Raw genomic sequence first — 23,320 nt, 5'->3', positions numbered from 1 at the left:
TTGCCCTTGTTGGGTGTGTTATACTTTTCATGAATCCATTATTAACTTTTGTTATATACAAATGACAACAAAACAAACACCCAAACACCCCAACCAACAAACAAGTTATTATTAAGACAATACTTTATGCCTACTTTACCAATTTCATGGGGCTGCTACAAACACAAGAAACATGCTTATTGTGTTTATCAGAGTATAGTTGCATGTCGGCATTGGTCTTGGTGTAATCGTCAGTAATCGTAGCAGTAAAGTTGGGCGGATCGAGTCTTCAATTTGCCAAATTACTTGATTTTGACGGCGATCATACCCCGACTTGATAATTATTTGAGATCGTGGTGATTGGCAAAATCTTCGTAAGGTCGTAGTGCTGTGTGACGGGGTATAATAGGGTTTAGTGCGTAACGCAGTAAACCGATTTAACACCAGGAAATATGCATAATTTTAGTCAGGTTGCACAGTCGGGGCTATAAGCGATTGGGATTGTCAGGGCGCATTCAGACGTGGTTCCATTGTTCTTTTCAACCAACCAAAGCAATGCATTTCGGGGAAAGGATGCTTGTCTTTCTGGGAACCGTCATTGAATATTCTGCCACCGAGGAGTTAAGATAGATTGTATAGTTTCGCAAAATTCCCTCCCTCCCTGGGGTTAATGGTCAGGGTATTACGGAATACGTGATACAGATTGAGTTGACTGATAATCTTACCGAATAAATAATAATAATAACAACTTACACTTAAAGCGGTAAGCTTAGATTGTTCCTATAAACAAGAAGCTAATAGGCATTGTAGCCTGTGAGGAAGTGGTAAATTAATTTATGTGAATTGATGTGGATAAATATGGTGGTAGTAAAATGATGTGATTGTATATAAAGAACTAAATTAATTTGGTACCTTCTTGGCAACTCGCTGGAAGTGGGAACCTCATTGACCCGGAGTTTTCTCCAGTCAATGAGTGCATTTATAATTATAATTATTGTAGTTGGTCTGGTACCTTCTTTGGCAAATCGCCGAGAAGTGGGAACCTCTGCGGATTGGAAATTTACCGTTCGCAAAGTGAGGAATTGGGACCTTTTGCGAATTGGCCGCAAAGTGTATTTATAATGGGAACTGGTATACTTCTTTATGAGTGGATATCACTGGATGGAATTAAATAAAGGGAATTCCCTTATATTATTATGAATTGGCGTTTTACCACGGAATTCAGAGTACGGAATAAATTAACTCTAGGCAGAGTTCACTACAACAACAAATCCTTGTGTCTGTGTATATTTATCAGGTGGTAAACGGGGTACTATCAGGGTAGGGATATAATGCTGTGGCTGGGTATTATGATGGAAGTGTTTTGTTGAAAAGCAGCTCTGTGAAATTAGGTTTTGCAGGGTTGGAGTTCTTGAAGCTCGTATAGGTGACTCAATTATATTTACAGATACAGCTTAATTACATCATTATCAAACAAATTAAAAGTGGGATCATACTTTGGTGAAATGTAAAAGTTCTATCCGAAGGTTTCTAAGTTCTAAAGATGGTAATGATAGTAAGCAACGTGCGAAATTATTTCGTCTAAAATGCCTCCCTTGATTTAGCGTTCAATAAAAGCATTTATATCTTAGAAATGAATAATGCATGAATCTTTCCACATAGTTCTCCGGGTTGGTGTCCGTTCGCGAAAACAGCGGCCAGAGATCCAGCTGGTTCCCGCTGTCATCTCACTAAACGTGGATGGATTTGACGATCGTGTAAAAATATAACCGTTTTGTGCTGGGGTTTGTGAACAAGTAGACGCTTTATAATGTACATGGACGTTTATATGTAAGTAGGTCCTTGACAATATCTAGGGGCAGGCACCGTTTGTTTATTAAGTGATATAAGGCACACACCGGCTTCGTTGTGCCATTTTGGGCTACTCATTGTTTTACAACAATCATCTCCACACATTTTAGCTAAGATTGTACACCACTAAACTATGTAAATGATGAGCCGGTGTGTCCCTTTAAGGAAATAGTACCAACCACCATGCTGCCAAACCGGTGTGTCCCTTTAAGGAAATAGTACCAACCCCCATGCTGTCAGCTAAACCTCCAATCACCGTTATCAGCGTTGTCATCAAGTGAATTAATTAACCTTTACCATCACTTTATTTGATTCCTCCAAACTTGCCTACACGTTTCTTGAAATCTCCTGCTGATGGTCGCTTGTTGGCATTTCTGCTCCAGCACTCATTGAGCAGACTCAGCAAACCTCCTGAAATATTGATGTCATTTGGAATCTTCAACTCCACTTGACCTTCAACACCCATCACACGACGCTCAAGCTGTTGTTTATTCAACCCAAAGAAAGGCTCCTCGTCACAGATGACTTCCCAAGCCACCACAGCCATGGAGTAGACATCGGTCTTACACATGGCGACTAGGTCTAACTCATCCCCGGCCAAGACCTCAGGAGCGGAGTATTTCGGTGTGCCAACGCCCTGAACAACCTTCGCAACAGACTGCGATGTCTCTGCTTCATTCTTCATCAAGCTGAGACCAAAGTCGGAAATCTTTGCAACCACACCATCTTCAGGGATATCGAGCAGTATATTGGTGGACTTGATGTCACAATGTGCCACTTCTTTCTGATGCAGATACTCCAAACCATCTGACATGCCTGTGATTATCTGATACTGCTCAGCATCGGAGTAGTCAACATCTTCAACATGGAGTGCCTCATAGAGACTCTTCTGCATGTACTCAATCACAATAGCCAGGTTTGGTGTGACAATAGAAGCACCCAGAAACTTCACAATGTGGGGATGATCTAACTTGCAAAGGACTTTAACCTCATCCTGGAACTGTCTCAGACGTTTTTGAGACACGCGTTGCACACGGAGTTTCTTGACAGCAACTACACTACCATCCCACTTGGCAAAGTGGACGTCTCCAAAGCCTCCCTGTCCGATCTTCTTTCCCAGAATAATCTCTTCGAAGGGTATGATTTGGCCATCATATTTGAAGACTCTGACATCGGTTTGAGCTCGTTTGCCTCGGTTTGCCTCCTGCCATTTAGCTTCCTCTTCCTGACGCCTGAGATTATTGTAAACCGTCTCCATCATGTTTTCTATCTCTCGGTCCGAGACCTCCGGTCCAAAAACATAATCATCTGGTTCCTGTCACAGTAAAATGTCACAAAGTGTGAACTTAATTAATAGTGGGTGAAAAGGGGGAAAAATGAAAACAAGTAGGCACAATTACAAAGAATAACAGTATCAAGCATTGAATTGTGTTCATAAGGGTTTGCGCATTAATTGTTAGTGTTCATCAGACCCATGGAACAAGTTTGTTGTCAGCGCTATGAACCTGGTGGCAAAAGTGCTATGCTATATTTAACTGATTATTTGTCGTGTATAACCTTTTTGTCGTCCATGGTGATGTAAGTTAATCAAAGCTTAAGCTGGCCACCAGCAAACTCCCCTTGTAAGCTCGGCAAATGACAAACACGAGACTCACCCGGGTACCATTTTTTTAAGGGTGCCAAGTTTGGTAAATGCAAAAATTGACCGACTTTTTGTCCTTGCCCCTTGTTTTGAAAAGTACATGAAATAATTTGTATTGATAATACAGGTATTATTGACAGAGAGTGTCACGCCATAATACTTACATCATCGTTAACGATTTGAAAACGTAAATCTTTCTTGACATCTTCTGGCCGAACAGTCTTCTGCTCATCTTTGCGGGACCTTTGCTTTGGGATTTTATCACCGACTCTGCCTAGCTCTCGATTCCTGGCGTTGTCCTTATAGAAGCGGTCTTCAGTTGTCTTTGGTCGGTGATGCGGTGCGGTCCCAAGAGGCTTTCCAACACGACCGAGACGCCTGTTGAGGGCGTTATCCACGTACCGCTTGATCTCCTCCCCCGGCGTACAACTGGATGCTGTTGACCCTTGACCTTTCTCAGATATAGACATTGACCCCAAGGCGGCGCCAACACTTGAAGCACCTGAAGATCGAGACACGGGCATTGAGCCCTTTGGAGCACCAACTCGACCATGGCTTCGGTTGTAGGCGTTGTCGACGTAGGTTCCTTGGCTCGGAACACTTGAAGCACCAGAAGATCGAGACACGGGCATTGAGCCCATTGGAGCACCAACTCGACCAATGCTTCGGTTGTAGGAGTTGTCTACGTAGGTACTGTGGCTGCTAGAGGAATAACTTGACGCTCCACCACCACCACCACCACCAGATGACCTGGATACTGGCGCAGATCCCATAGCGGCACCAACACGTCCAAGACTTCTGTTCTGGGCATTGTCAACATAGGTCTTACCTCGTGGCATGGTTGTGTTTTCAAGTAGAACCTGAGTTAAATTTGAACACAGAACAAAGCAATACTATATTACCACACACACAGATCCTGTTCTTTCGGTTGGTGGCTGACGCATCAAATGGCGCCCGTTTTCTTGCCATGTGTTTACAGTGATTCTGTCCACCGTGAGATTTGGTGTGCCCCCCTCCCCCCAATAATGCCAAACTGTGTACAAACTTCTTTTGATAGCGCCCTCTGTTGAATCATCATCCTCATCTCAGCCCATGTTAAGAGCGAGCTTTTTCAAGACGAGGTGGGACGACACAAAAGTAGGTAACCGGATTAAATGGATTCAATTGCAGTCAGGTATATAAGTCGTACCGTTTTTCTTAAAAAATTACGTCGGAATATAAGGGTGTCGGAACATAGGGGTGTCGGAATATATAGGTTGAGTTGTCGGAACATAGGGGTTTCGGAACATTGGGGTGTCAGAAGATTGGGGTGTCGGAACATAGGGATGTCGGAATATAGAGCAGTCACCATTCTGACCAAAAGCTGGAGATCTAATAGCCTTGTCCAAGGCTCTTTACGCAAGCACCGGCCTGCTCTGACTTCACGAAATGCATAGATACTATACCGCACGGCACACAACAGTACTTGATACCGCGGGGTCGAAGCATGGGTTTCGAGGTATCAACAAGGTTACAAAACGAGGCCGGATCAGAGCCTTGTTTCCTTTGTGAACTCGCCAGATTGTGGGCGGAGTTGCTGTATGCTAATATTTCCGGAAGGTGTATGCTCATTGGTCAATATAGGTGTGCCAATCATCTACCGAATGCACGGTTTGCACGTGAGACAGTTTAAAGTCCAAAGGTTAAACAGTGATAGGGACATGTGTACTACTGCATACTGTCAACAAACAATCTCACATGTCTGTGTATAGTCTAGTCGTGTCGTGTAACAGCCAAATTACTTACATGCCTGTTGTTTTTGGCCTTGACATGAATTCCTAATAACTGTGAATGAAGATGAATGCATATAATTGCCCTGTAGAAGTTTCAGCTTCATTATTTGTCTAGATTTTTAAAAAGTACGTAAATAACCTGCCTGCAGAGGTCGTCCACTGAACAGCACGAAGGCATGCCCGCGCTAGTCTGACACAGCGATGAATACCACAACTTACGAATACGTTTTACCATGTTAAAATTATTTTCGACTCCTGAGAAAACAATTATTCTATGACATTGTTTCACTCTGTATTTCTCAAACACAACACCCCACCAATTAGTGTTTTAAAGGAACTGCTTTCTACCAGCATTATCTGCAAACCATTGAATGTAAATTATTGTGTTTGGTCTCCTACAAACAGGAAGAAACTAATTTTACTTGCAGCATTTTCTACATGATTATTACTCCAAAAGAATGTATTGTTTTGTTTTTATAAAAGTGGTTATTTGTCATTGAAATAATTATTTTATTTTACACCTACACTATAATAGTACTCTTGATACATGTATAATTTTCACCTGCATACCACATACAAAAACTTGACAATGACAATGATTTCAATTTTTTTTTAAATGATTTAATTTATTCTCAACTTAAATTTATAGTACCTCTTCTCCGATTACAAGTATCTCCATAAAATTAGTGTGAGAATATGGCAATAGGCAGAGTTCATTAAGCCTGATACATTATTATCCAAAATTTAACAGTAAAATTGCACAATGTACATGATGCAATCATTAACTTTAACTGGGTTTCAATTTCCAGGCAAGCATTCAAAGACTGTGGCCCATTACTCTGATGTTAGTTGGTGATGGGGAATTCAGAACAAATTCATGTACTAACAAAAATGTTTTTTAAAGAGGGATGATTCAAAACAATGTATATAAAAATGTAATATCAATCGCTTGCCAAGAATACTTTCACATAAAGCCTTCAGTTTAAATGTCGGTATTTTTTTAAACCACAGAGAAAGCCTTCAATTTAAATGTCGGTATTTTGTTAAACTACAGAGAAAGGCTTAAATGACACTTGTTTTGTTTTGTTTTGTTTAGTAGAAAGTTTCAGTAAAAAAAAATACAACCTTAGATTTAAAACCAATACTTGAGTTGGGCATTTCTAAGGCATATCAGAGCATTCAAGAGCATTTTCTTGAGTTGTACATTTTGGTAGACCACTTGTTAAGGAAATTTTTCAGTAGAAAGTTTAACCATGCTCATGATCATACATGCTCAGTTAAAGTCATCTGATTGCACGACTCAAGTTCACGATTAATTTGGCACAGGTGTCATTGCTCTCACAGAAACTTGGCTTAAAGATGACAATTCCATTATGTTTTCGTTACCTGGTTATAAATTAATTACCAATAACAGAATTGATAAAATTGGTGGTGGCGTTGCCATTTATATGCTGAATGACATTCAGTATAATATCCGTCAGGATCTCAATTATTCAAATAACTCAATTGAATCACTGTTTATTGAATTGAGACAAACGTCATCAAAAAACGTGATAATTGGTGTCTTATACAAACCTCCACAAGTTTCATATAATGATTTTATGTACCACTTCGATAATATAACTACCTGCATTTCTAATGAAAATAAACATTGTATTCTCTCTGGAGATCTAAATATTAATCTTCTAAATTATGATGATAATACCACTGTACAAAATTTTCTTGATACTATGTTTTCATACTCCCTTTTTCCACTTATAGATAAACCCACAAGGGTAACCCGTCATTCGGCAACTTTAATTGATAATATTTACACCAACATTCTACCCATACCAGACTCTGTTATATTAACTTCAGATATTACTGACCATTTTCCTATTTTAACTTCGATACCAATGATCAATGCTCACCCTAAGATCACTAAGAATGTCAGCTCTCGTTGTTATACTAAGGATAATTTAGAGAACTTAACACGTGATTTGAATTTAGCCGACTGGTCCCCTGTATTTAATACCCTAGATCCTAATATTGCTTTTAACATATTTACGAATATATTTAATGAACATCACGACAAAAATGTCCCACTTAGAAATAAAAAGAAAAACAAAGCCAATCCTAAATCTTCCTGGGTAACACTATCCCTCCTGAAATCAATACAACTTAAAAATAGACTGTATCATAAATTCGTTTCTAAACGTAATGAAATAAATCATGCGAACTATATTAAATACAAAAATATTCTAACCAGTGTTTTACGAACGGCTAAGAAGAAGTATTATTGCTCTCAATTTGAAAAAGAAAAAGCAAATATTAAGAATACTTGGAAAATTATAAACCGGGTTATTAATAAAAATACCCCTTCTACGAAAATTCCTGACATCACTGTTAATGGAAATTTAACTGATGACCCCCAAATTATAGCCGAAAGTTTTAATAATTTCTTTGCAAACATAGGCCCTAATCTGGCTAAAAATATTCCTCAATGCAAAACAAAAATCTTTGATTATCTCGCTCATCCTAACTCACATTCTTTATTTTTTCAACCAGCCACTAAAAAAGAAATTGCTGATATTATCAAGAATTTGCCTAATAAAGCTAGCAGTGGTTTTGATTCAATCACTTCCTTTGTTCTAAAATATACTGTTTCCGAAATTCTAGAACCTCTTACATACATTATTAACATTTCTTTATCAACTGGTATTGTGCCAGATAACCTGAAGATAGCAAAAGTTATTCCTATTTACAAAGCTTCAGTTATTGATCAAGTAAGCAACTGCAGGCCAATTTCAACATTACCGTGCTTTCCGAAAATATTTGAAAGAATTGTTTATGTACGTACTCTTGATTTCTTACGTAAATACGATATCATATCCAACTTCCAGTTTGGGTTTCGTGCAAAACACTCAACTACTCATGCCGTTCTTCATCTCATTAATAAGGTTGTGACAGGTTTAGACAATTCAGAACACACCCTTGGTATCTTTCTTGATTTTTCGAAAGCTTTTGACACCTTAGATCATAATGTATTGTTATACAAACTTAATTACTACGGCATCAGAGGAGTCCCTCTTGCTTGGTTTCAAAGTTATCTCTCTAACAGAAAGCAATATGTATTAGCTAATGACACTCCTTCTAATATACGTTCCTTGACATGTGGGGTTCCTCAAGGATCTATTCTTGGGCCACTACTATTTATTGTTTATATAAATGACCTAGTTAATGTCTCTAAACGTTTGTCTTGTATCTTATTTGCCGATGATTCAAATTTATTCTATAGTAACAAAAATATAAATGATTTGATTGACGTTGTTAGTACTGACCTTGTTCTGATATCAGACTGGATAAAAGCAAACAAACTTTCCTTAAATGTCAAAAAAACTAAGTGTATGTTGTTTAGCAATTCTTTACGTTCATTACCAAGGGATGTTTTCATCGATAACAACAAGATTACTGTAACAGATTGCACTAAATTTCTTGGTTTATATATTGATAATAATTTAACCTGGAACAACCACATCGATTATATACGTAAAATTCTTTCTAGAAACATTGGTGTTATCAACAGGCTCAAGTTTTATATACCTAAATATATCCTTTTATCCCTGTACAATACTTTAATATTGTCATATATTAATTACGGAATCTTAGCTTGGGGAAACTGTATTTAAAGATCAATGACTCGACTAGTTTTACTCCAAAAAAAGGCCCAAGAATTATAAATCATAGCAGCTATCTAGCTCACTCCGACCCGCTTTTTCTACTAGATAACACACTCAAGGCAAATGACATATACAATTTCCAACTCGCTATCTTCATGTTTCAGTTAACAAAAAATGATCCACCGAACTGCATTTCGTCCATGTTTAACAGAAATAGGGACTTTCATGGATATTTAACTCGACAGGCCTCCGCATTTCATTTACCATCTGTACGGACAGCTCTAGCCAAAAAAAGTGTTAAATTTGAAGGGCCGAAATTGTGGAACGTACTAGACAATACAATAAAAAAATCGTTATCTATTTCTACTTTAAAAACCAAATTTAAACAGATTCTTCTTAACAAGTATTAGAATTCATGAAATTTACCCGTTTGTTATTGTTTGTCGTATTGTGACTCTCGCGTAGCTTATTATCATATTCATTGATTTTTCATTTAAAATTCACCTCTAATCTAACTATTATGTTACGTTATTTTTGTGTATGTTCGTATTTTGTTTAGCTTTTATACTGTTTATAATCGTTCTTGTCATCATGTATCTTCATTGTTGTTTATGTTCACAGGGGACTCGCACTCGACAAGCTTTGCTTTTTGTGGGTCCCCTGCATCTCTAGGTGGTGTTATTCAAATGTTATTATTCTGATCTTATATTTAAACATGCATAAATCATAATAAGTATAAACTGTATTCTGTTATGCCTTGAGATGAAATAAAGTAAAGTAAAGTAAAAGATACATCAGGATTTATGTTGATGCATCTGCTGAACCATTAAGATTGGTAATCACTTCTCAATCTCTGCGTCTCCAATTTTCTGTATTGAAGAGTGCCTTCATCTGATCATCGGCTTTCCAGCACTGATGGGTGTCTATTGTAAAAGCAGCTGTTAATGACATATGATCTAGTTGAGCTGTCATCAGTGTCGTCAATGGTGATACATAGGACTTGCCTCATTACTTTGCCTACAGTGGTCAACAAGAAAGACAGAATTTTTTTATTTATTACAAGAGTGAAAATAAGGGGTGAAGTGCATTTTTATAATAAAATAATTATACTTTTGCAAAGAAGCTAATGTTGTTAAAACACATGTGGACACTATTTTTAGGCTAGTGACATAATTATGAAGCAAACATGTTTCATTCCAGTCAACGGTCACAACATGTCAATGTTCGCAAATACTTGGCAATTACTATCGACTGTTTCAAAGAATTATGTCAACACGGTTTTCTTTAATTACCAACAGACACGCTTCAACCATTCCATGAATGTTCCATGGAGGTACCTCCATGAATGTTCTAACAAATTGTCATCGTGACATTACCGGCCAAACTAAAGCTGAATGTATGGTCGATAGAGAACCCTTTGACCGTACACCTCACACTCGGTCTTACGACGATTTCACTTACCGAAGAAAATCGGTGCAGAGCTAGCGGTGCAGCTTGAAAAATTGCTGATTTCTCAAACAGGTTGACAAACACGTCATATGTTAGAATTTCTAGGTTGAAAACCATCTATTTCTAGCTTGTCCTGCAGCAGAATTTAAACTTCCTAGCTTCACACATCGCGAGGGTGCACTTCGCGAGAGGAGGTCGCCATTTTTCTCATTGATAAGCACACACACACACACACACACCCTACAACATAACGAGAGTCTATGATTGGTCAATATCTGCTCTGTTGAATATTCAACATCCAATTCCAGCATACGTAATTTGCGCGCTGGAATCCGTGCGCAATTGTAAAGATACACATAAGCAGCCTTTAAACAAGGCTCTGATCCGGCCTCGTTTTTTAACCTCGTTGATACCTTGAAAGCCATGCTTCGACCCCGCGGTATCAAGTACTGTTGTGTGCCGTGCGGTATAGTATCCATGCATTTCGTGAGTCAGAGCAGGCCGGTGCTTGCGTAAAGATCCTTGGACAAGGCTAGAGATCTAATCACTTGTAGCCACATTTGCCATCACGACAAATACATCTGCTTAACAGATTGGTATTTTGGGTATCCAATCTATAGTAATTTCTCTATTCGATTCGGCGGCATTTGGGGACCATTCGCAGTACATTCTTAGTATTTTCGCTGCATTCCGTTTGAATTCTTGGTCGTTGCAAACATATTCATCAGTGGCCATTCGGAGCGTTCTGACTGCCCTCAAGATGAAATTCTCTCCCAAATGTTGAAGGCGTCACGTACGAATTATAAAGATTCGTAATTCCGGCTGATTCGGTCGCTTACGTGCAAGCGCCAAATTTATGTGCTAGCCTTGTACGCACGCGCAGAACCCGTGAAATAAGCTTGCCTGCTTCCGTAAGCGCCGATTTTGTGCTTACGGTAAGCAGAGCCATGAACTCGGGCCCAGTAGGGTACGCAAATGTTTGGTCTTTTAGCATTTTCAGCATATACAACATGAATTGAGTGGGGGTCGGTCTCGCACTCGTTCATTTTCTCTAAAACTCCATGTAGCATAATTTGGGGGGTTATCAATCTCAACAACTTATTTTCAAAATGTTACAAACAAATTATTACTCAGTAGTTATACTTAGGGTGCGTTCGTTTAGCTTCCCTGGGTCGACCCCGGTGTGTGGCGGTTTGTTTTTTTTCCAGGACGAACGTGAGTAATTATCTGCACACGTTCGTCCTGGAAAAAAAACACGCCACACACCGGGGTCGACCCGGGGAAGCTAAACGAACGCACCCTCACTATATACAATGAAACAACAGATTCGTAATGGCGGTCGGTACCGAGACATTGATTTTAAAACCAGTTTTATTTTGCATACGCGTTCTCTAAACATAAAAGCTGGGCTGCAGAGCCAGGCTACTTATCCCATTCATGTTAGGACATATAGCCACTGAAAAGAATTTTGTAACATCAATTTTGCTTCTCCAACAAACCTTCCATGTCCCAAACTGTTGGGAAATCCCAATTGCGTTTGGGACGCCCCAACTTTAACATCAGATTGGCCACTATCAAGTTAGGACTGAAGAACTGTACTCCTAGGACACGTTGCCTTGGATTGGACGAGTTGGCAGTATAAAAAGCATTTGTAATCGTTTGTTATAAAATGCATATGTTTGGAAAGATGTTTTAAAAGTAGAATACAATGATCCACACAAATTTGCCTCGAAATTGCGTGGTTTTCCTTTTGCTTTGCGAACTAACACGGTCGGCCATTTATGGGAGTCAAAAATTTGACTCCCGTAAATTGCCGACCGTGTTAGTAGACGAGGTAAAAGGAAAACCACGCAATTTCGAGGCAAATTTGTATGGATCATTGTATTTTACTTTTAAAACATCTTTCCAACCATATGCATTATTTTTATAGCAAACGGTTACAGTGCTTTTCAAAGACCAACTCGACCGATCCAGGCAACGTGTCCCTTTAAAGGATAAGATCGTGAGCAACGACTCCTGAAGAAAACACAGGTCTTGACTTAAGTTTAACAAGTTGACTTTTGGCGAGCAAAGTACAAGGGAGGTGCTAGACATGTATAGGTTTGGTCCCCCTACTTTCCACTCTTGGGCTCGACTTCTCCTACGACATCCCCTTGCATAAATCATAGAGCAAGGAAGAGAACAAACCACCCTATGCACAAATAGAGCAAGTGGCTGATAGCCTCTCAAACTTCTAAAATCTGTCAAGTGTACTGAATATTTCCCCCCAAATTGTTACAAATAAATGGTAAGTAAATTAACATAACTCACTTAGAAGGCTCCAGACTTGAAAGTTTCTTGGAAATGTTCACCACAATGATCTCAGAGTTGGTTGATTGTCGAGTAGTTGAAATTCATTCATAAGAAACACAGCCTCACTCTAGTATACTGATGGCCCGTGCTTGTATGTACATGCGTACTGTTTAACATCACAGACACAAATGAACTATACCGAATTCGTTACATCAGAGGACAAACGTGCATGTGACAGGTATTTGTTCTTATAACCCTGGAATTGGATTGACCTTGGAGGAAGGGTTTGACTGGTGCCCTGTTTTGGTTTCCATAGATAACTCAACAAGTATCGGTCCTACCACTCCCATGTACAGTTTCGTTGTATTATTTACTTAAAGCATGCTTAAAGGAACACGTTGCCTTGGATTGGTCGAGTTGGTCTTTGAAAAGCGCCCTAACCGTTTGTTATAAAATCGATATGGTTAGAAAGATGTTGTAAAAGTAGAATACAATGATCTACACAAATATGCCTCGAAATTGCGTGGTTTTCGTTTTACCTCGTCGACAAACACGGTCGGTCATTTAAGGGAGTCAAAACTTTGACTCCCATAAATGGCCGACCGTGTTAGTTCGCGACGTAATATGAAAACCGTGCAATTTTGAGTGATACTTGTGTGGATTATTATATTTTACTTTTAAAACATCTTTCTAAACCATATGCATTTCATAACAAACGGTTTCAAACGCTTTTCATAGACCAACTCGTCCGATCCAAGGCAACGTGTTCCTTTAAACTGACACAAGCGTTCATGTGTTGGGTTAGCCTTTTCTCAATGCCTTCGTTGCTTGGACAGCTTCGTAGAACCGCGGTCCCAAGCGACTGGAACGGGAGAACACACAGTGTCCCACGCGAGTTGCAAAGCCACGGGGGCATTTTTCAACTTATTTTGGGTGCGTGCGTTTAGCTTCCCTGGGTCGACCCCGGTCTGCCCCGATACGTTCGAATAGCTTCGACGGGGCTCACCCGGGTAAGCCCCAAGTGCCCTGCTTGTGGAGTGTGTCACTTGTGGGTGACCTGATGTGCATGCCGTCACCACGAGCGGGCGACAGTGTGATCGTTCGATTATAGCTCTTGTCAGGGGTTCACCCGCATGAGCACTGCTAGGTCGACCCAGCAGAGCTACACGAGCGCACCCATAATAAGAATGGTTCCAAATGTTTTCTTTGCAAGGAAATTGTTATCGGCCAGTTGTTCACGTCCTCTTACAATGAGCTTTAAAATATCATTTGTAAAGTGAACGAATAATGCTGTGCGCCAAATTTGCAGCCGTTTTGGTTCACTTTTATTGTATAAGGAATTTAAAGTTCAAAGTGATCTTTATTGCGTGACAATGGTTTTTTTCGTTGGGAAATCCCAGTATGAGAAACTGCCTGTTTGACACGGCCGTCCTGAATCCAGAATGTCAACTAAACATTAAACAGTGCAGTTATCATAAAAAGTTAAATTAATTGTATGAGTTTGGTTCTCAGTTATCTAAAATCTGAAATGTAAAACTGCTGTTGTGTATAATTATCGTGATAAGTTTTATTTATTTATTTATTTGTGACACCAGTATATGTTATTGGAGTAAAAAATAAAAGTGTCTTGAAGAGACTAGAGAATAGCTTTTGCCGTTATTATGATGTATTCACAATCTTGAAAATAGAGGAGGGAACAGAGTTCGTTTTAAGTGTTGTCACATTATACATTGTCTCGCCATTATATTTACATAACCTCTTTACTATGCAGAGAAGTATTCATAAAAATTATATCAATCGTTGTTTGTTTCAAACAAACCACAACCCTAAGGAAACTGAGCCTTTGTTTCTTTTACTATGTTTCACGTTAATTGTTAAAGACTTCCGTAACTACAATAGTTAATAATATTTTTCTTCTTTCTGTTATACCTTTAACTCAAACTATTTAAAAACATTCACCACTTTAAACTGATTTAAAGCCACTCAACAATATTTACAAATCGGTGTATAACAAGAAAAGTCGTGTTTAAAAACACAACTGCCCTGCAAGTCATTCGGTTTCTTGACATTTGACACATGTAGAACAGTGTTGTTGTTTTCACACTTTATTTAATTATAATAATTCGTCATACCGGCTGCTTCGGCTGGATTCCTGCTGATTCTGAATAAAAGTGACAGTGCCTTTCTGTGAATAACCAGTAAGGTACGCTAATGTTTGGTCTTATAGCATTTTCAGCATGTACAACATGAATTGAGTGGGGGTCGGTCTCGCACTCTTCCATTTTCTCTAACTCCATGTAGCATGATTTGGGGGTCATCAATCTCAACAACTTTAATATTTTACAAAATAACAATTAAAACAAGTTAAATTTGATTTAATGTGAACCTTTATTTAATGGACTACCGCCGATACATTTAAATATTTGAGGTAATTGCACCCGCGAGAAACCGATTTTATTAATTTTAACTTTCTATAGGAATATAGGCCCTACCACGACTTTTTTGTTGAATGACAACATTACATTAAATGGGGACAGACGATGAATGCAATTTTGTGCATTTCCCTTTTCATTGAACCGCGGCAACAACGTTTTTACATGTAGGCTTACGACGTCCACTATTCGACGACCGACGATTTCCAGCTGGCGGGTATGCCAAAATGTCACTACTCTTAGCCTTAGCCTCGTACAAAACGGTTACTTACCTTTTTATATCAACGCAACTGCAAATTCTCAAGCTATAAACTTTGTGGTCACTAAAAGGCATCAAACAAGACCTCGAGTTTTCACCGACACATTTCGTATTTTACCCATTTGTATTACGTATAGCGCTGGCACAGTGCCAAAAGAGTAGTAGGCCTACGTGTACACACACACCGCACACAAACTGGACCTCGATCGTGCACAATAATTTTCTTTTCACGAAGAATCACTTGCATTATATCAAACAAATTATTACTCAGTAGTTATCTCACTATATATAACGAATAAACAGATTCGTAATGGCGGTCGGTACCGAGACATTGATTTCAAAACCAGTTTTATTTTGCATACGCGTTCTTTAAACATAAAAGCTGGGCTGCAGAGCCAGGCTACTTATCCCATTCATGTTAGGACAAATAGCCACTGAAAAGAATTCTGTAACATCAATTTTGCTTCTCCAACAAACCTTACCATGTCCCAAACTGTTGGAAAATCCCAACTGTTGTTGGGACGACCCAACTTTAACATCAGTCCCACCAGTATAGTATTGACCACTATCAAGTTAGGACTGAAGAACTGTATCTGGTTAAAGGATAAGATAGTGAGCAACGACTCCTGAAGAAAACACAGGTCTTGTCTTAAATTATATAACAACAAGTTTACTTTTGGCGATACAAAGTACAGGGGATGTGCTAGACATGTAGGGTTGATCCCCTACTTTCCACTCTTGGGCTTGACTACTCCTACGACATCCCCTTGCACAAATCATAGAGCAAGGAAGAGAACAAACCTCCCTATGCACAAATAGAGCAAGTGGCTGATAGCCTCTCAAACTTCTAAAATCTGTCAAGTGTACTGAATATTTCCCCCCAAATTGTTACAAATAAATGGTAAGTAAATTAACATAACTCACTTAGAAGGCTCCAGACTTGAAAGTTTCTTGGAAATGTTCACCACAATGATGTCAGAGCTGGTGAATTGTCGAACAGTTGAAATTAACATTCATAAGAAACACAGCCTCACTCTAGTATACTGATGGCCTGTGCTTGTATGTACATGCGTACTGTTTAACATCACAGACAAAAATGAACTATACCGAATTCGTTACAGAGGACAAACGTGCATGTGACAGGTATTTATTCTTATAACCCTGGAATTGGTTTGACCTTGGAGGAAGGGTTTGACTAGTGCCCTGTTTTGGTTCCCATAGATAACTCAACAGGTAATCGGTCTGACCACTCCCATGTACAGTTTCGTTGTATTATTTACATAAACTGACACAAGCATTCGTGTGTTGGGTTAGCCTTTTCTCAAGGCCCTTGTTGCTTGAAAAGCTTCGTTGAACCGCGGTCCCAAGCGAGTAAGCGACTGGAACGGGAGAACACACAGTGTCCCACGCGAGTTGCGAAGCCACAGGGGCGTTTTTCAACTTTTATAAATAAGAATGGTTCCAAATGTTTTCTTTGCAAGGAAATTGTTATCGGCCAGTTTTTCACGTCCTCTTTCAATGAAGCTTTAAAAAATAATTTGTAAAGTGAACGAATAATGCTGTGCGCCAAATTTGCAGCCGTTTTGGTTCACTTTTATTGTATAAGGAATTTAAAGTTCAAAGTTATCTTTATTGCGTGACAATGGTTTTTTTCTTTGGGAAATCCCAGTATGAGAAACTGCCTGTTTGACACGGCCGTCCTGAATCCAATGTGAACCCGGAAATTAGAATGTCAAAGCTAAACATTAAACAGTGCATTTATCTTAAAAAAATTAAATTGTATGAGTTTGGTTCTCAGTTTATAAATCTTAAATATAAAACTGCATATATGATTATCGTGATAAGTTGATTTATTTGTGACACCAGTATGTTATTGGAGTAAAAATTAAAAGTGTCTTGAAGAGACTAGAGAATAGCTTTTGCCGTTATTATGGTGTATTCACGATCTTGAAAACAGAGGAGGGAACAGAGTTCGTTTAAAGTGTTAAACCGAGGTGATCCCCGCAGCGTTCTATTTTAAAATAGAACGCTCCGGGGATCACCGAGGTAGTCATAGTTGTAACCATTGCACGAGTAAAAGCAGTCAATATTTGTTTTATAACACCCAAACATTTATAAATACTGTACTATTAAGTTACAGACCTGAATGCTACAATCCACGGACGACGCGGATACAGATTTCGAAAACTTTTACTGTGCTGCATGTAGTGTCATGTAATCCGAAATTGTTACAGACTATTAATTTATCATCCTCGTATACGCAACGGACGTCTGGGTTATGCATGCCGTGTGATAGTCTTCGGACTAGCGCATGGCAAACCGATGCACTATCACACGGCAAACCGATGCACTATCACACGGCCGTCGTCTAGTAAAACTAAGACACGCTCTAAACCATAGAAAAAGCAGAATATTGGTAAGGGGTGTTATTATTAATAATAATATTTGTTTCTGTTGTACCTACATGAATTGAGAGGGGTTCGATTTCGCGCTCGTCCATTTTCTCTAACTCCATGTAGCATGATTTGGGGGTCATCAATCTCAACAACTTATTCACAAAATGTTACAAATTGAATGGTAATTAAATAACAATTAAAACTAGTTAAATTTAATTTAATGTGAACCTTTTTTTGAAGGCAGTGGACACTATTGGTAATTCTAGCCTTCACAGTTGGTGTATCTCAACATAATATGCATAAAATAACAAACCTGTGAACATTTGAGCTCAATCGGTCATCAAAGTTGCGAGATAATAATGAAAGAAGACACACCCTTGTCACACGAAGTTGTGTGCGTTTAGATGGTTGATTTCGAGACCTCAAGTTCTAAACTTGAGGTCTCGAAATCGAATTCGTGGAAAATTACTTCTTTCTCCAAAACTATGGCACTTCAGAGGGAGCTGTTTCTCACAATGTTTTATACCACCAACCTCTCCCCATTACTTGTCACCAAGAAAGGTTTTATGTTAATAATTATTTTGAGTAATTACCAATAGTGTCCACTGCCTTTAATGGACCATCGCCGATATATTTAAATATTTGATGTAATTGCACCCAGGACTATAAAACGTTGTGGTCACTAAAAGGCATAATAATACATTTTGACATTGAGTTTTCATCGACATTTTGTACTTTCCCGTTAGTATTACGTATAGCGCTGGCACGGTGCCTTAAAGGGTTACACACCTATATTCCACCCGACTCCATTATGTTCCGACACCCCTATGTTCCGACAACTCAGCCTATATTCCGACACCCCTATGTTCCGACACCCCTATATTCAGACACCCCTATATTCCGACACCCCTATGTTCCGACACCCCTATATTCAGACACCCCTATATTCCGACACCCCTATATTCAGACACCCCTATATTCCGACACCCCTATATTCCGACACCCCTATATTCTGACACCCCTATATTCCGACACCCCTGTGTTCCGACACCCCTATATTCCGCAGCCCTATATTCCGACACCCCTATATTCCGACATCCCTATTTTCCGACACCCCTATATTCAGACACCCCTATATTCCGACACCCCTATATTCAGACACCCCTATATTCCGACACCCCTGTGTTCCGACACCCCTATATTCTGACACCCCTATCGTCTGACACCCCTATATTCCGACACCCCTGTGTTCCGACACCCCTATATTCCGCAGCCCTATATTCCGACACCCCTATATTCAGACACCCCTATATTCAGACACCCCTATATTCCGACACCCCTATATTCCGACACCCCTATATTCAGACACCCCTATATTCCGACACCCCTATATTCCGACACCCCTATATTCTGACACCCCTATATTCCGACACCCCTGTGTTCCGACACCCCTATATTCCGCAGCCCTATATTCCGACACCCCTATATTCCGACATCCCTATTTTCCGACACCCCTATATTCAGACACCCCTATATTCCGACACCCCTATATTCAGACACCCCTATATTCCGACACCCCTGTGTTCCGACACCCCTATATTCTGACACCCCTATCGTCTGACACCCCTATATTCCGACACCCCTGTGTTCCGACACCCCTATATTCCCCAGCCCTATATTCCGACACCCCTATATTCAGACACCCCTATATTCAGACACCCCTATATTCCGACACCCCTATATTCAGACACCCCTGTATTCCGACACCCCTGTGTTCCGACACCTCTATATTCAGACACCCCTATATGTTCCGACACCCCTATATTCAGACACCCCTATATTCCGACACCCCTGTGTTCCGACACCCCTAAGTTCCGACAAGCTATTTTCGCACATTATTACTCGGTAAGGTGTCGGAACATATGGGTGTCGAAACAAAGGGATGTCGGAATATAGGGATGTCGGAATAGAGCAGTCAACCCGAAAAGAGTAGGCCTACTTTATGTATTGTCAAGTCGTTCTGCACACAGACTAGACCTCGATCTGAATATTTCCCCCATTTTTGTTTATACAAATGAATGTTGGATAAATTAACACAACTCACCTAGAAGGCTCCAGGTTTGAAAGTTTCTTGGAAATGTTCACCGCCCACAACGATGTCAGAGTTCGTTGATTGTCGAGCAGTTGAAATCAACATTCATAAACCATAAGACACATGCATGCAGCCTCACTACTGGTGGTCTGTGCTTGTGTGTACTTGCATGTAGCCTACTGTTTACAACTCAGACACATGAACTATTTATACCGAATTCGTTACAGAGGACAAACATGCACGTGACAGGTGTTTTTTTTTTTTTTTGTAAAGTGAACGAATAATGCTGTGCACCAAATTTGCAGCCGTTTGTGTTAACTTTCATTGTATAAGGCATTATTATTGCGTGACTGTACAATGTTTTTTTCTTTGGGAAATCCCAGTATGAGAAACTGCCTGTTTCACACGGTCGCTCTGAATCCAATGTGAACCCGGAAACTATAATGTCACCGCTAATAAACATTAAACAGTGCAGTTATCATAACAAGTTAAATTGTATGAGTTTGGTTCTCAGTTATCTAAAATCGTACATATAAAACTGCATATTACCACCTGATAAATATACACAGACACAAGGATTTGTTGTTGTAGTGAACTCTGCCAAGAGTTAATTTATTCCGTACTCTGAATTCGGTGGTAAAACGCCCATTCATAATAATATAAGGGATTTCCCTTTATTTAATTCCATCCAGTGATATCCACACTCATAAAGAAGTATACCAGTTCCCATTATAATACACTTTGCGACCAATTCGCAAAGGGTCCCAATCCCTCACTTTGCGAACGGTAAATTTCCAATCCGCAAAGGTTCCCACTTCTCGGCGATTTGCCAAAGAAGGTACCAGACTAATTACAATTATTATAATTATAAATGCACTCATTGACTGGAGAAAACTCCGGGTCAATGAGGTTCCCACTTCCAGCGAGTTGCCAAGAAGGTACCAAATTAATCTACTTCTTTATATACAATCACATCATTTTATTACCACCATATTTATCCATATCAATTCACATAAATGAATTTACCACTTCCTCACAGGCTACAATGCCTATTAGCTTCTTGTTTATAGGAACAACCTAAACTTACCGCTTTAAGTGTAAGTTGTAATATTATCAGTCATATCAATCTGTACCACGTATTTCGTAATACCCTGACCCTTCCATTAACCCCAGGGAGGGAGGGAGGGAATTTTGCGAAACTATACAATCTATCTTAACTCCTCGGTGGCAGAATATTCAATGACGGTTCCCAGAAAGACAAGCACCCTTTCCCCAAATGCATTGCTTTGGTTGGTTGAAAAGAACAATGGAACCACGTCTGAATGCGCCCTGACAATCCCAATCGCTTATAGCCCCGACCGTGCAACCTGACTATAATTATGCATATTTCCTGGTGTTAAATCGGTTTACTGCGTTACGCATTAAACCCTATTACCACCTGATAAATATACACAGACACAAGGATTTGTTGTTGTAGTGAACTCTGCCAAGAGTTAATTTATTCCGTACTCTGAATTCGGTGGTAAAACGCCCATTCATAATAATATAAGGGATTTCCCTTTATTTAATTCCATCCAGTGATATCCACACTCATAAAGAAGTATACCAGTTCCCATTATAATACACTTTGCGACCAATTCGCAAAGGGTCCCAATCCCTCACTTTGCGAACGGTAAATTTCCAATCCGCAAAGGTTCCCACTTCTCGGCGATTTGCCAAAGAAGGTACCAGACTAATTACAATTATTATAATTATAAATGCACTCATTGACTGGAGAAAACTCCGGGTCAATGAGGTTCCCACTTCCAGCGAGTTGCCAAGAAGGTACCAAATTAATCTACTTCTTTATATACAATCACATCATTTTATTACCACCATATTTATCCATATCAATTCACATAAATGAATTTACCACTTCCTCACAGGCTACAATGCCTATTAGCTTCTTGTTTATAGGAACAACCTAAACTTACCGCCAAAGCAAATTTTGATATAAAAATTTGCCCAAACACCCCCCCCCCCTTTTTTTATTTTATTTTTTTTTTTTTTTTTTTTTTTATTTTTTTTTTTTTACAAAACTTTCTCCGAGTGTCAACCCGTCTGATAAATTTTGATTGAACCAAATGAATCATGTCTTGCCAGTACGCACCTTCCGGGAAGGGTTAATGAGATGGGGGTGTTTTATAACAGGTGCGTTTTGCATCTCCCGAAGTATCTTCTTTGCATACATATTTAAATCCCAAGTGCAGCGTTTTTCTGCCCTCCTTTAACTTTACCTTGATACTTCACCCTTAACAAAATGTCTGACCAAATTAACCGTGTGTTGGGTAGGATGTTCCTAATTACCTTTAGGCTCTCTTTACCCTATGTCTACTCTGTCCCGAACTTTCCTTCAAGATATCTTTGGTCCTTAGATATAACACTATTGTCGTCGGGACCTCGCCTTTTGCCAGGTATCTCCTGAGCCTAGTACCAGCCGTCCAGGCGTGCCCCAGACACGTCTTTCCATGTCACTTGTACCACCACTGTGTCGCTGCTGTGGCAAATTATACTGTCCCGGTATCCACGTTCTTGCTTCGGATTGACGAACATCTTTAGGCTCCCTGTTACCCTATGTCTTATCTGTCCCGAATTTTCCTTCACGATATCTTTGGTCCTTATATGTAACACTATTGTCGTCGGGACCTCGCCTTTTGCCAGGAGTCTCCTGAGCCTAGTCCCAGCCGTCGAGGCGTTCCCCAGACACGCCTTTCCATGTCACTGTACCTCCACCGTGCCGCTGCTGTGGCGAATGATACTGTCCCGGTACCAACGTTCTTGCATCGGATTGATGAACATCTTTAGGCTCCCTTTTACCCTATGTGTTATCTGTCCCGAATTTTCCTTCAAGATATCTTTGGTACTTAGATGTAACACTATTGCCGTCGGGACCTCGCCTTTTGCCGTATCTCCTGAGCCTAGTCCCAGCCGTCCAGGCGTGCCCCAGACACGCCTTTCCATTTCACTGTACCACCACTGTGCCGCTGCTGTGGCGAATGATACTGTCCCCGATAAACATCTGTATAAAAACAAATTCAAAGAAAAACAGCCTGGGTAATCTGTTCTGACCAATATTTTATCTTGTCAAAGTCTTGTATGTAGTTGAAAATGTTGTACACAATTTGTTAACAACCAACTCAACATTCACCAATCTTGTAAATGATTATTTATCTTAAACGGCAATATGCTAATTAAAGAAGCGGTTGTCTACACTGCTTATTTATGACCTTGCTACAAGCTACCCCCTTTTAGACAATTGAAAACATTAAGTCTGGCCTAACGTAGGATTCAAGTGCTCCAGACTTCCATCTCCCCATACTTTTGATTTGTTCCTCCCGAACCCCAAACATATCCTGCAACTATGAACTGAAAAGGGTGTGGGGTTTACCTGAAGGCCTTAATCCCTACTTTAAGATGTGATTAACATGTCTGGCTGACATAGGGTCCCCCCTCAATGT

At 39.7% G+C, this 23,320-nt stretch overlaps 1 protein-coding gene across 3 annotated transcripts; it reads right to left on the bottom strand.

Moving 5' to 3' along the window:
* On the bottom strand, positions 1 to 20,119 carry LOC139948081 (uncharacterized). 3 transcript variants are annotated; one of them, XM_071946110.1, is made up of 3 exons: positions 19,836 to 20,119; positions 3,637 to 4,332; positions 1 to 3,145 (listed from the first exon to the last, which is right to left on the bottom strand). In XM_071946110.1, the coding sequence occupies exons 2-3, from the start codon at positions 4,309 to 4,311 to the stop codon at positions 2,135 to 2,137; spliced, it is 1,686 nt and encodes a 561-aa protein (XP_071802211.1). In that variant the 5' UTR covers positions 4,312 to 4,332; positions 19,836 to 20,119; the 3' UTR covers positions 1 to 2,134. The 3 variants fall into 3 exon arrangements, with proteins under 3 accessions (XP_071802211.1, XP_071802212.1, XP_071802213.1); XM_071946111.1 differs by lacking the exon at positions 19,836 to 20,119 and adding an exon at positions 16,260 to 16,498; XM_071946112.1 differs by lacking the exon at positions 19,836 to 20,119 and adding an exon at positions 12,663 to 12,781.
* Positions 20,120 to 23,320: the final 3,201 nt, after the last annotated feature.

This window comes from Asterias amurensis, chromosome 15 (genome assembly GCF_032118995.1).
Source record: "Asterias amurensis chromosome 15, ASM3211899v1".
Taxonomy (NCBI): Eukaryota; Metazoa; Echinodermata; class Asteroidea; order Forcipulatida; family Asteriidae; genus Asterias; species Asterias amurensis.
The sequence above is the reverse complement of the archived record's forward strand: the minus strand, read 5'-3'. Positions and strand labels throughout refer to the sequence as shown.

Bases quoted from the DNA above. Each gene is read 5' to 3' on its own strand.
- LOC139948081 (XM_071946110.1), bottom strand. From the start codon at position 4,311: ATGCCACGAGGTAAGACCTATGTTGACAATGCCCAGAACAGAAGTCTT. The intron at 3,146-3,636 runs GTAAGTATTATG...TTACTGTGACAG, and splicing joins TTCAAATCGTTAACGATGAT to GAACCAGATGATTATGTTTT.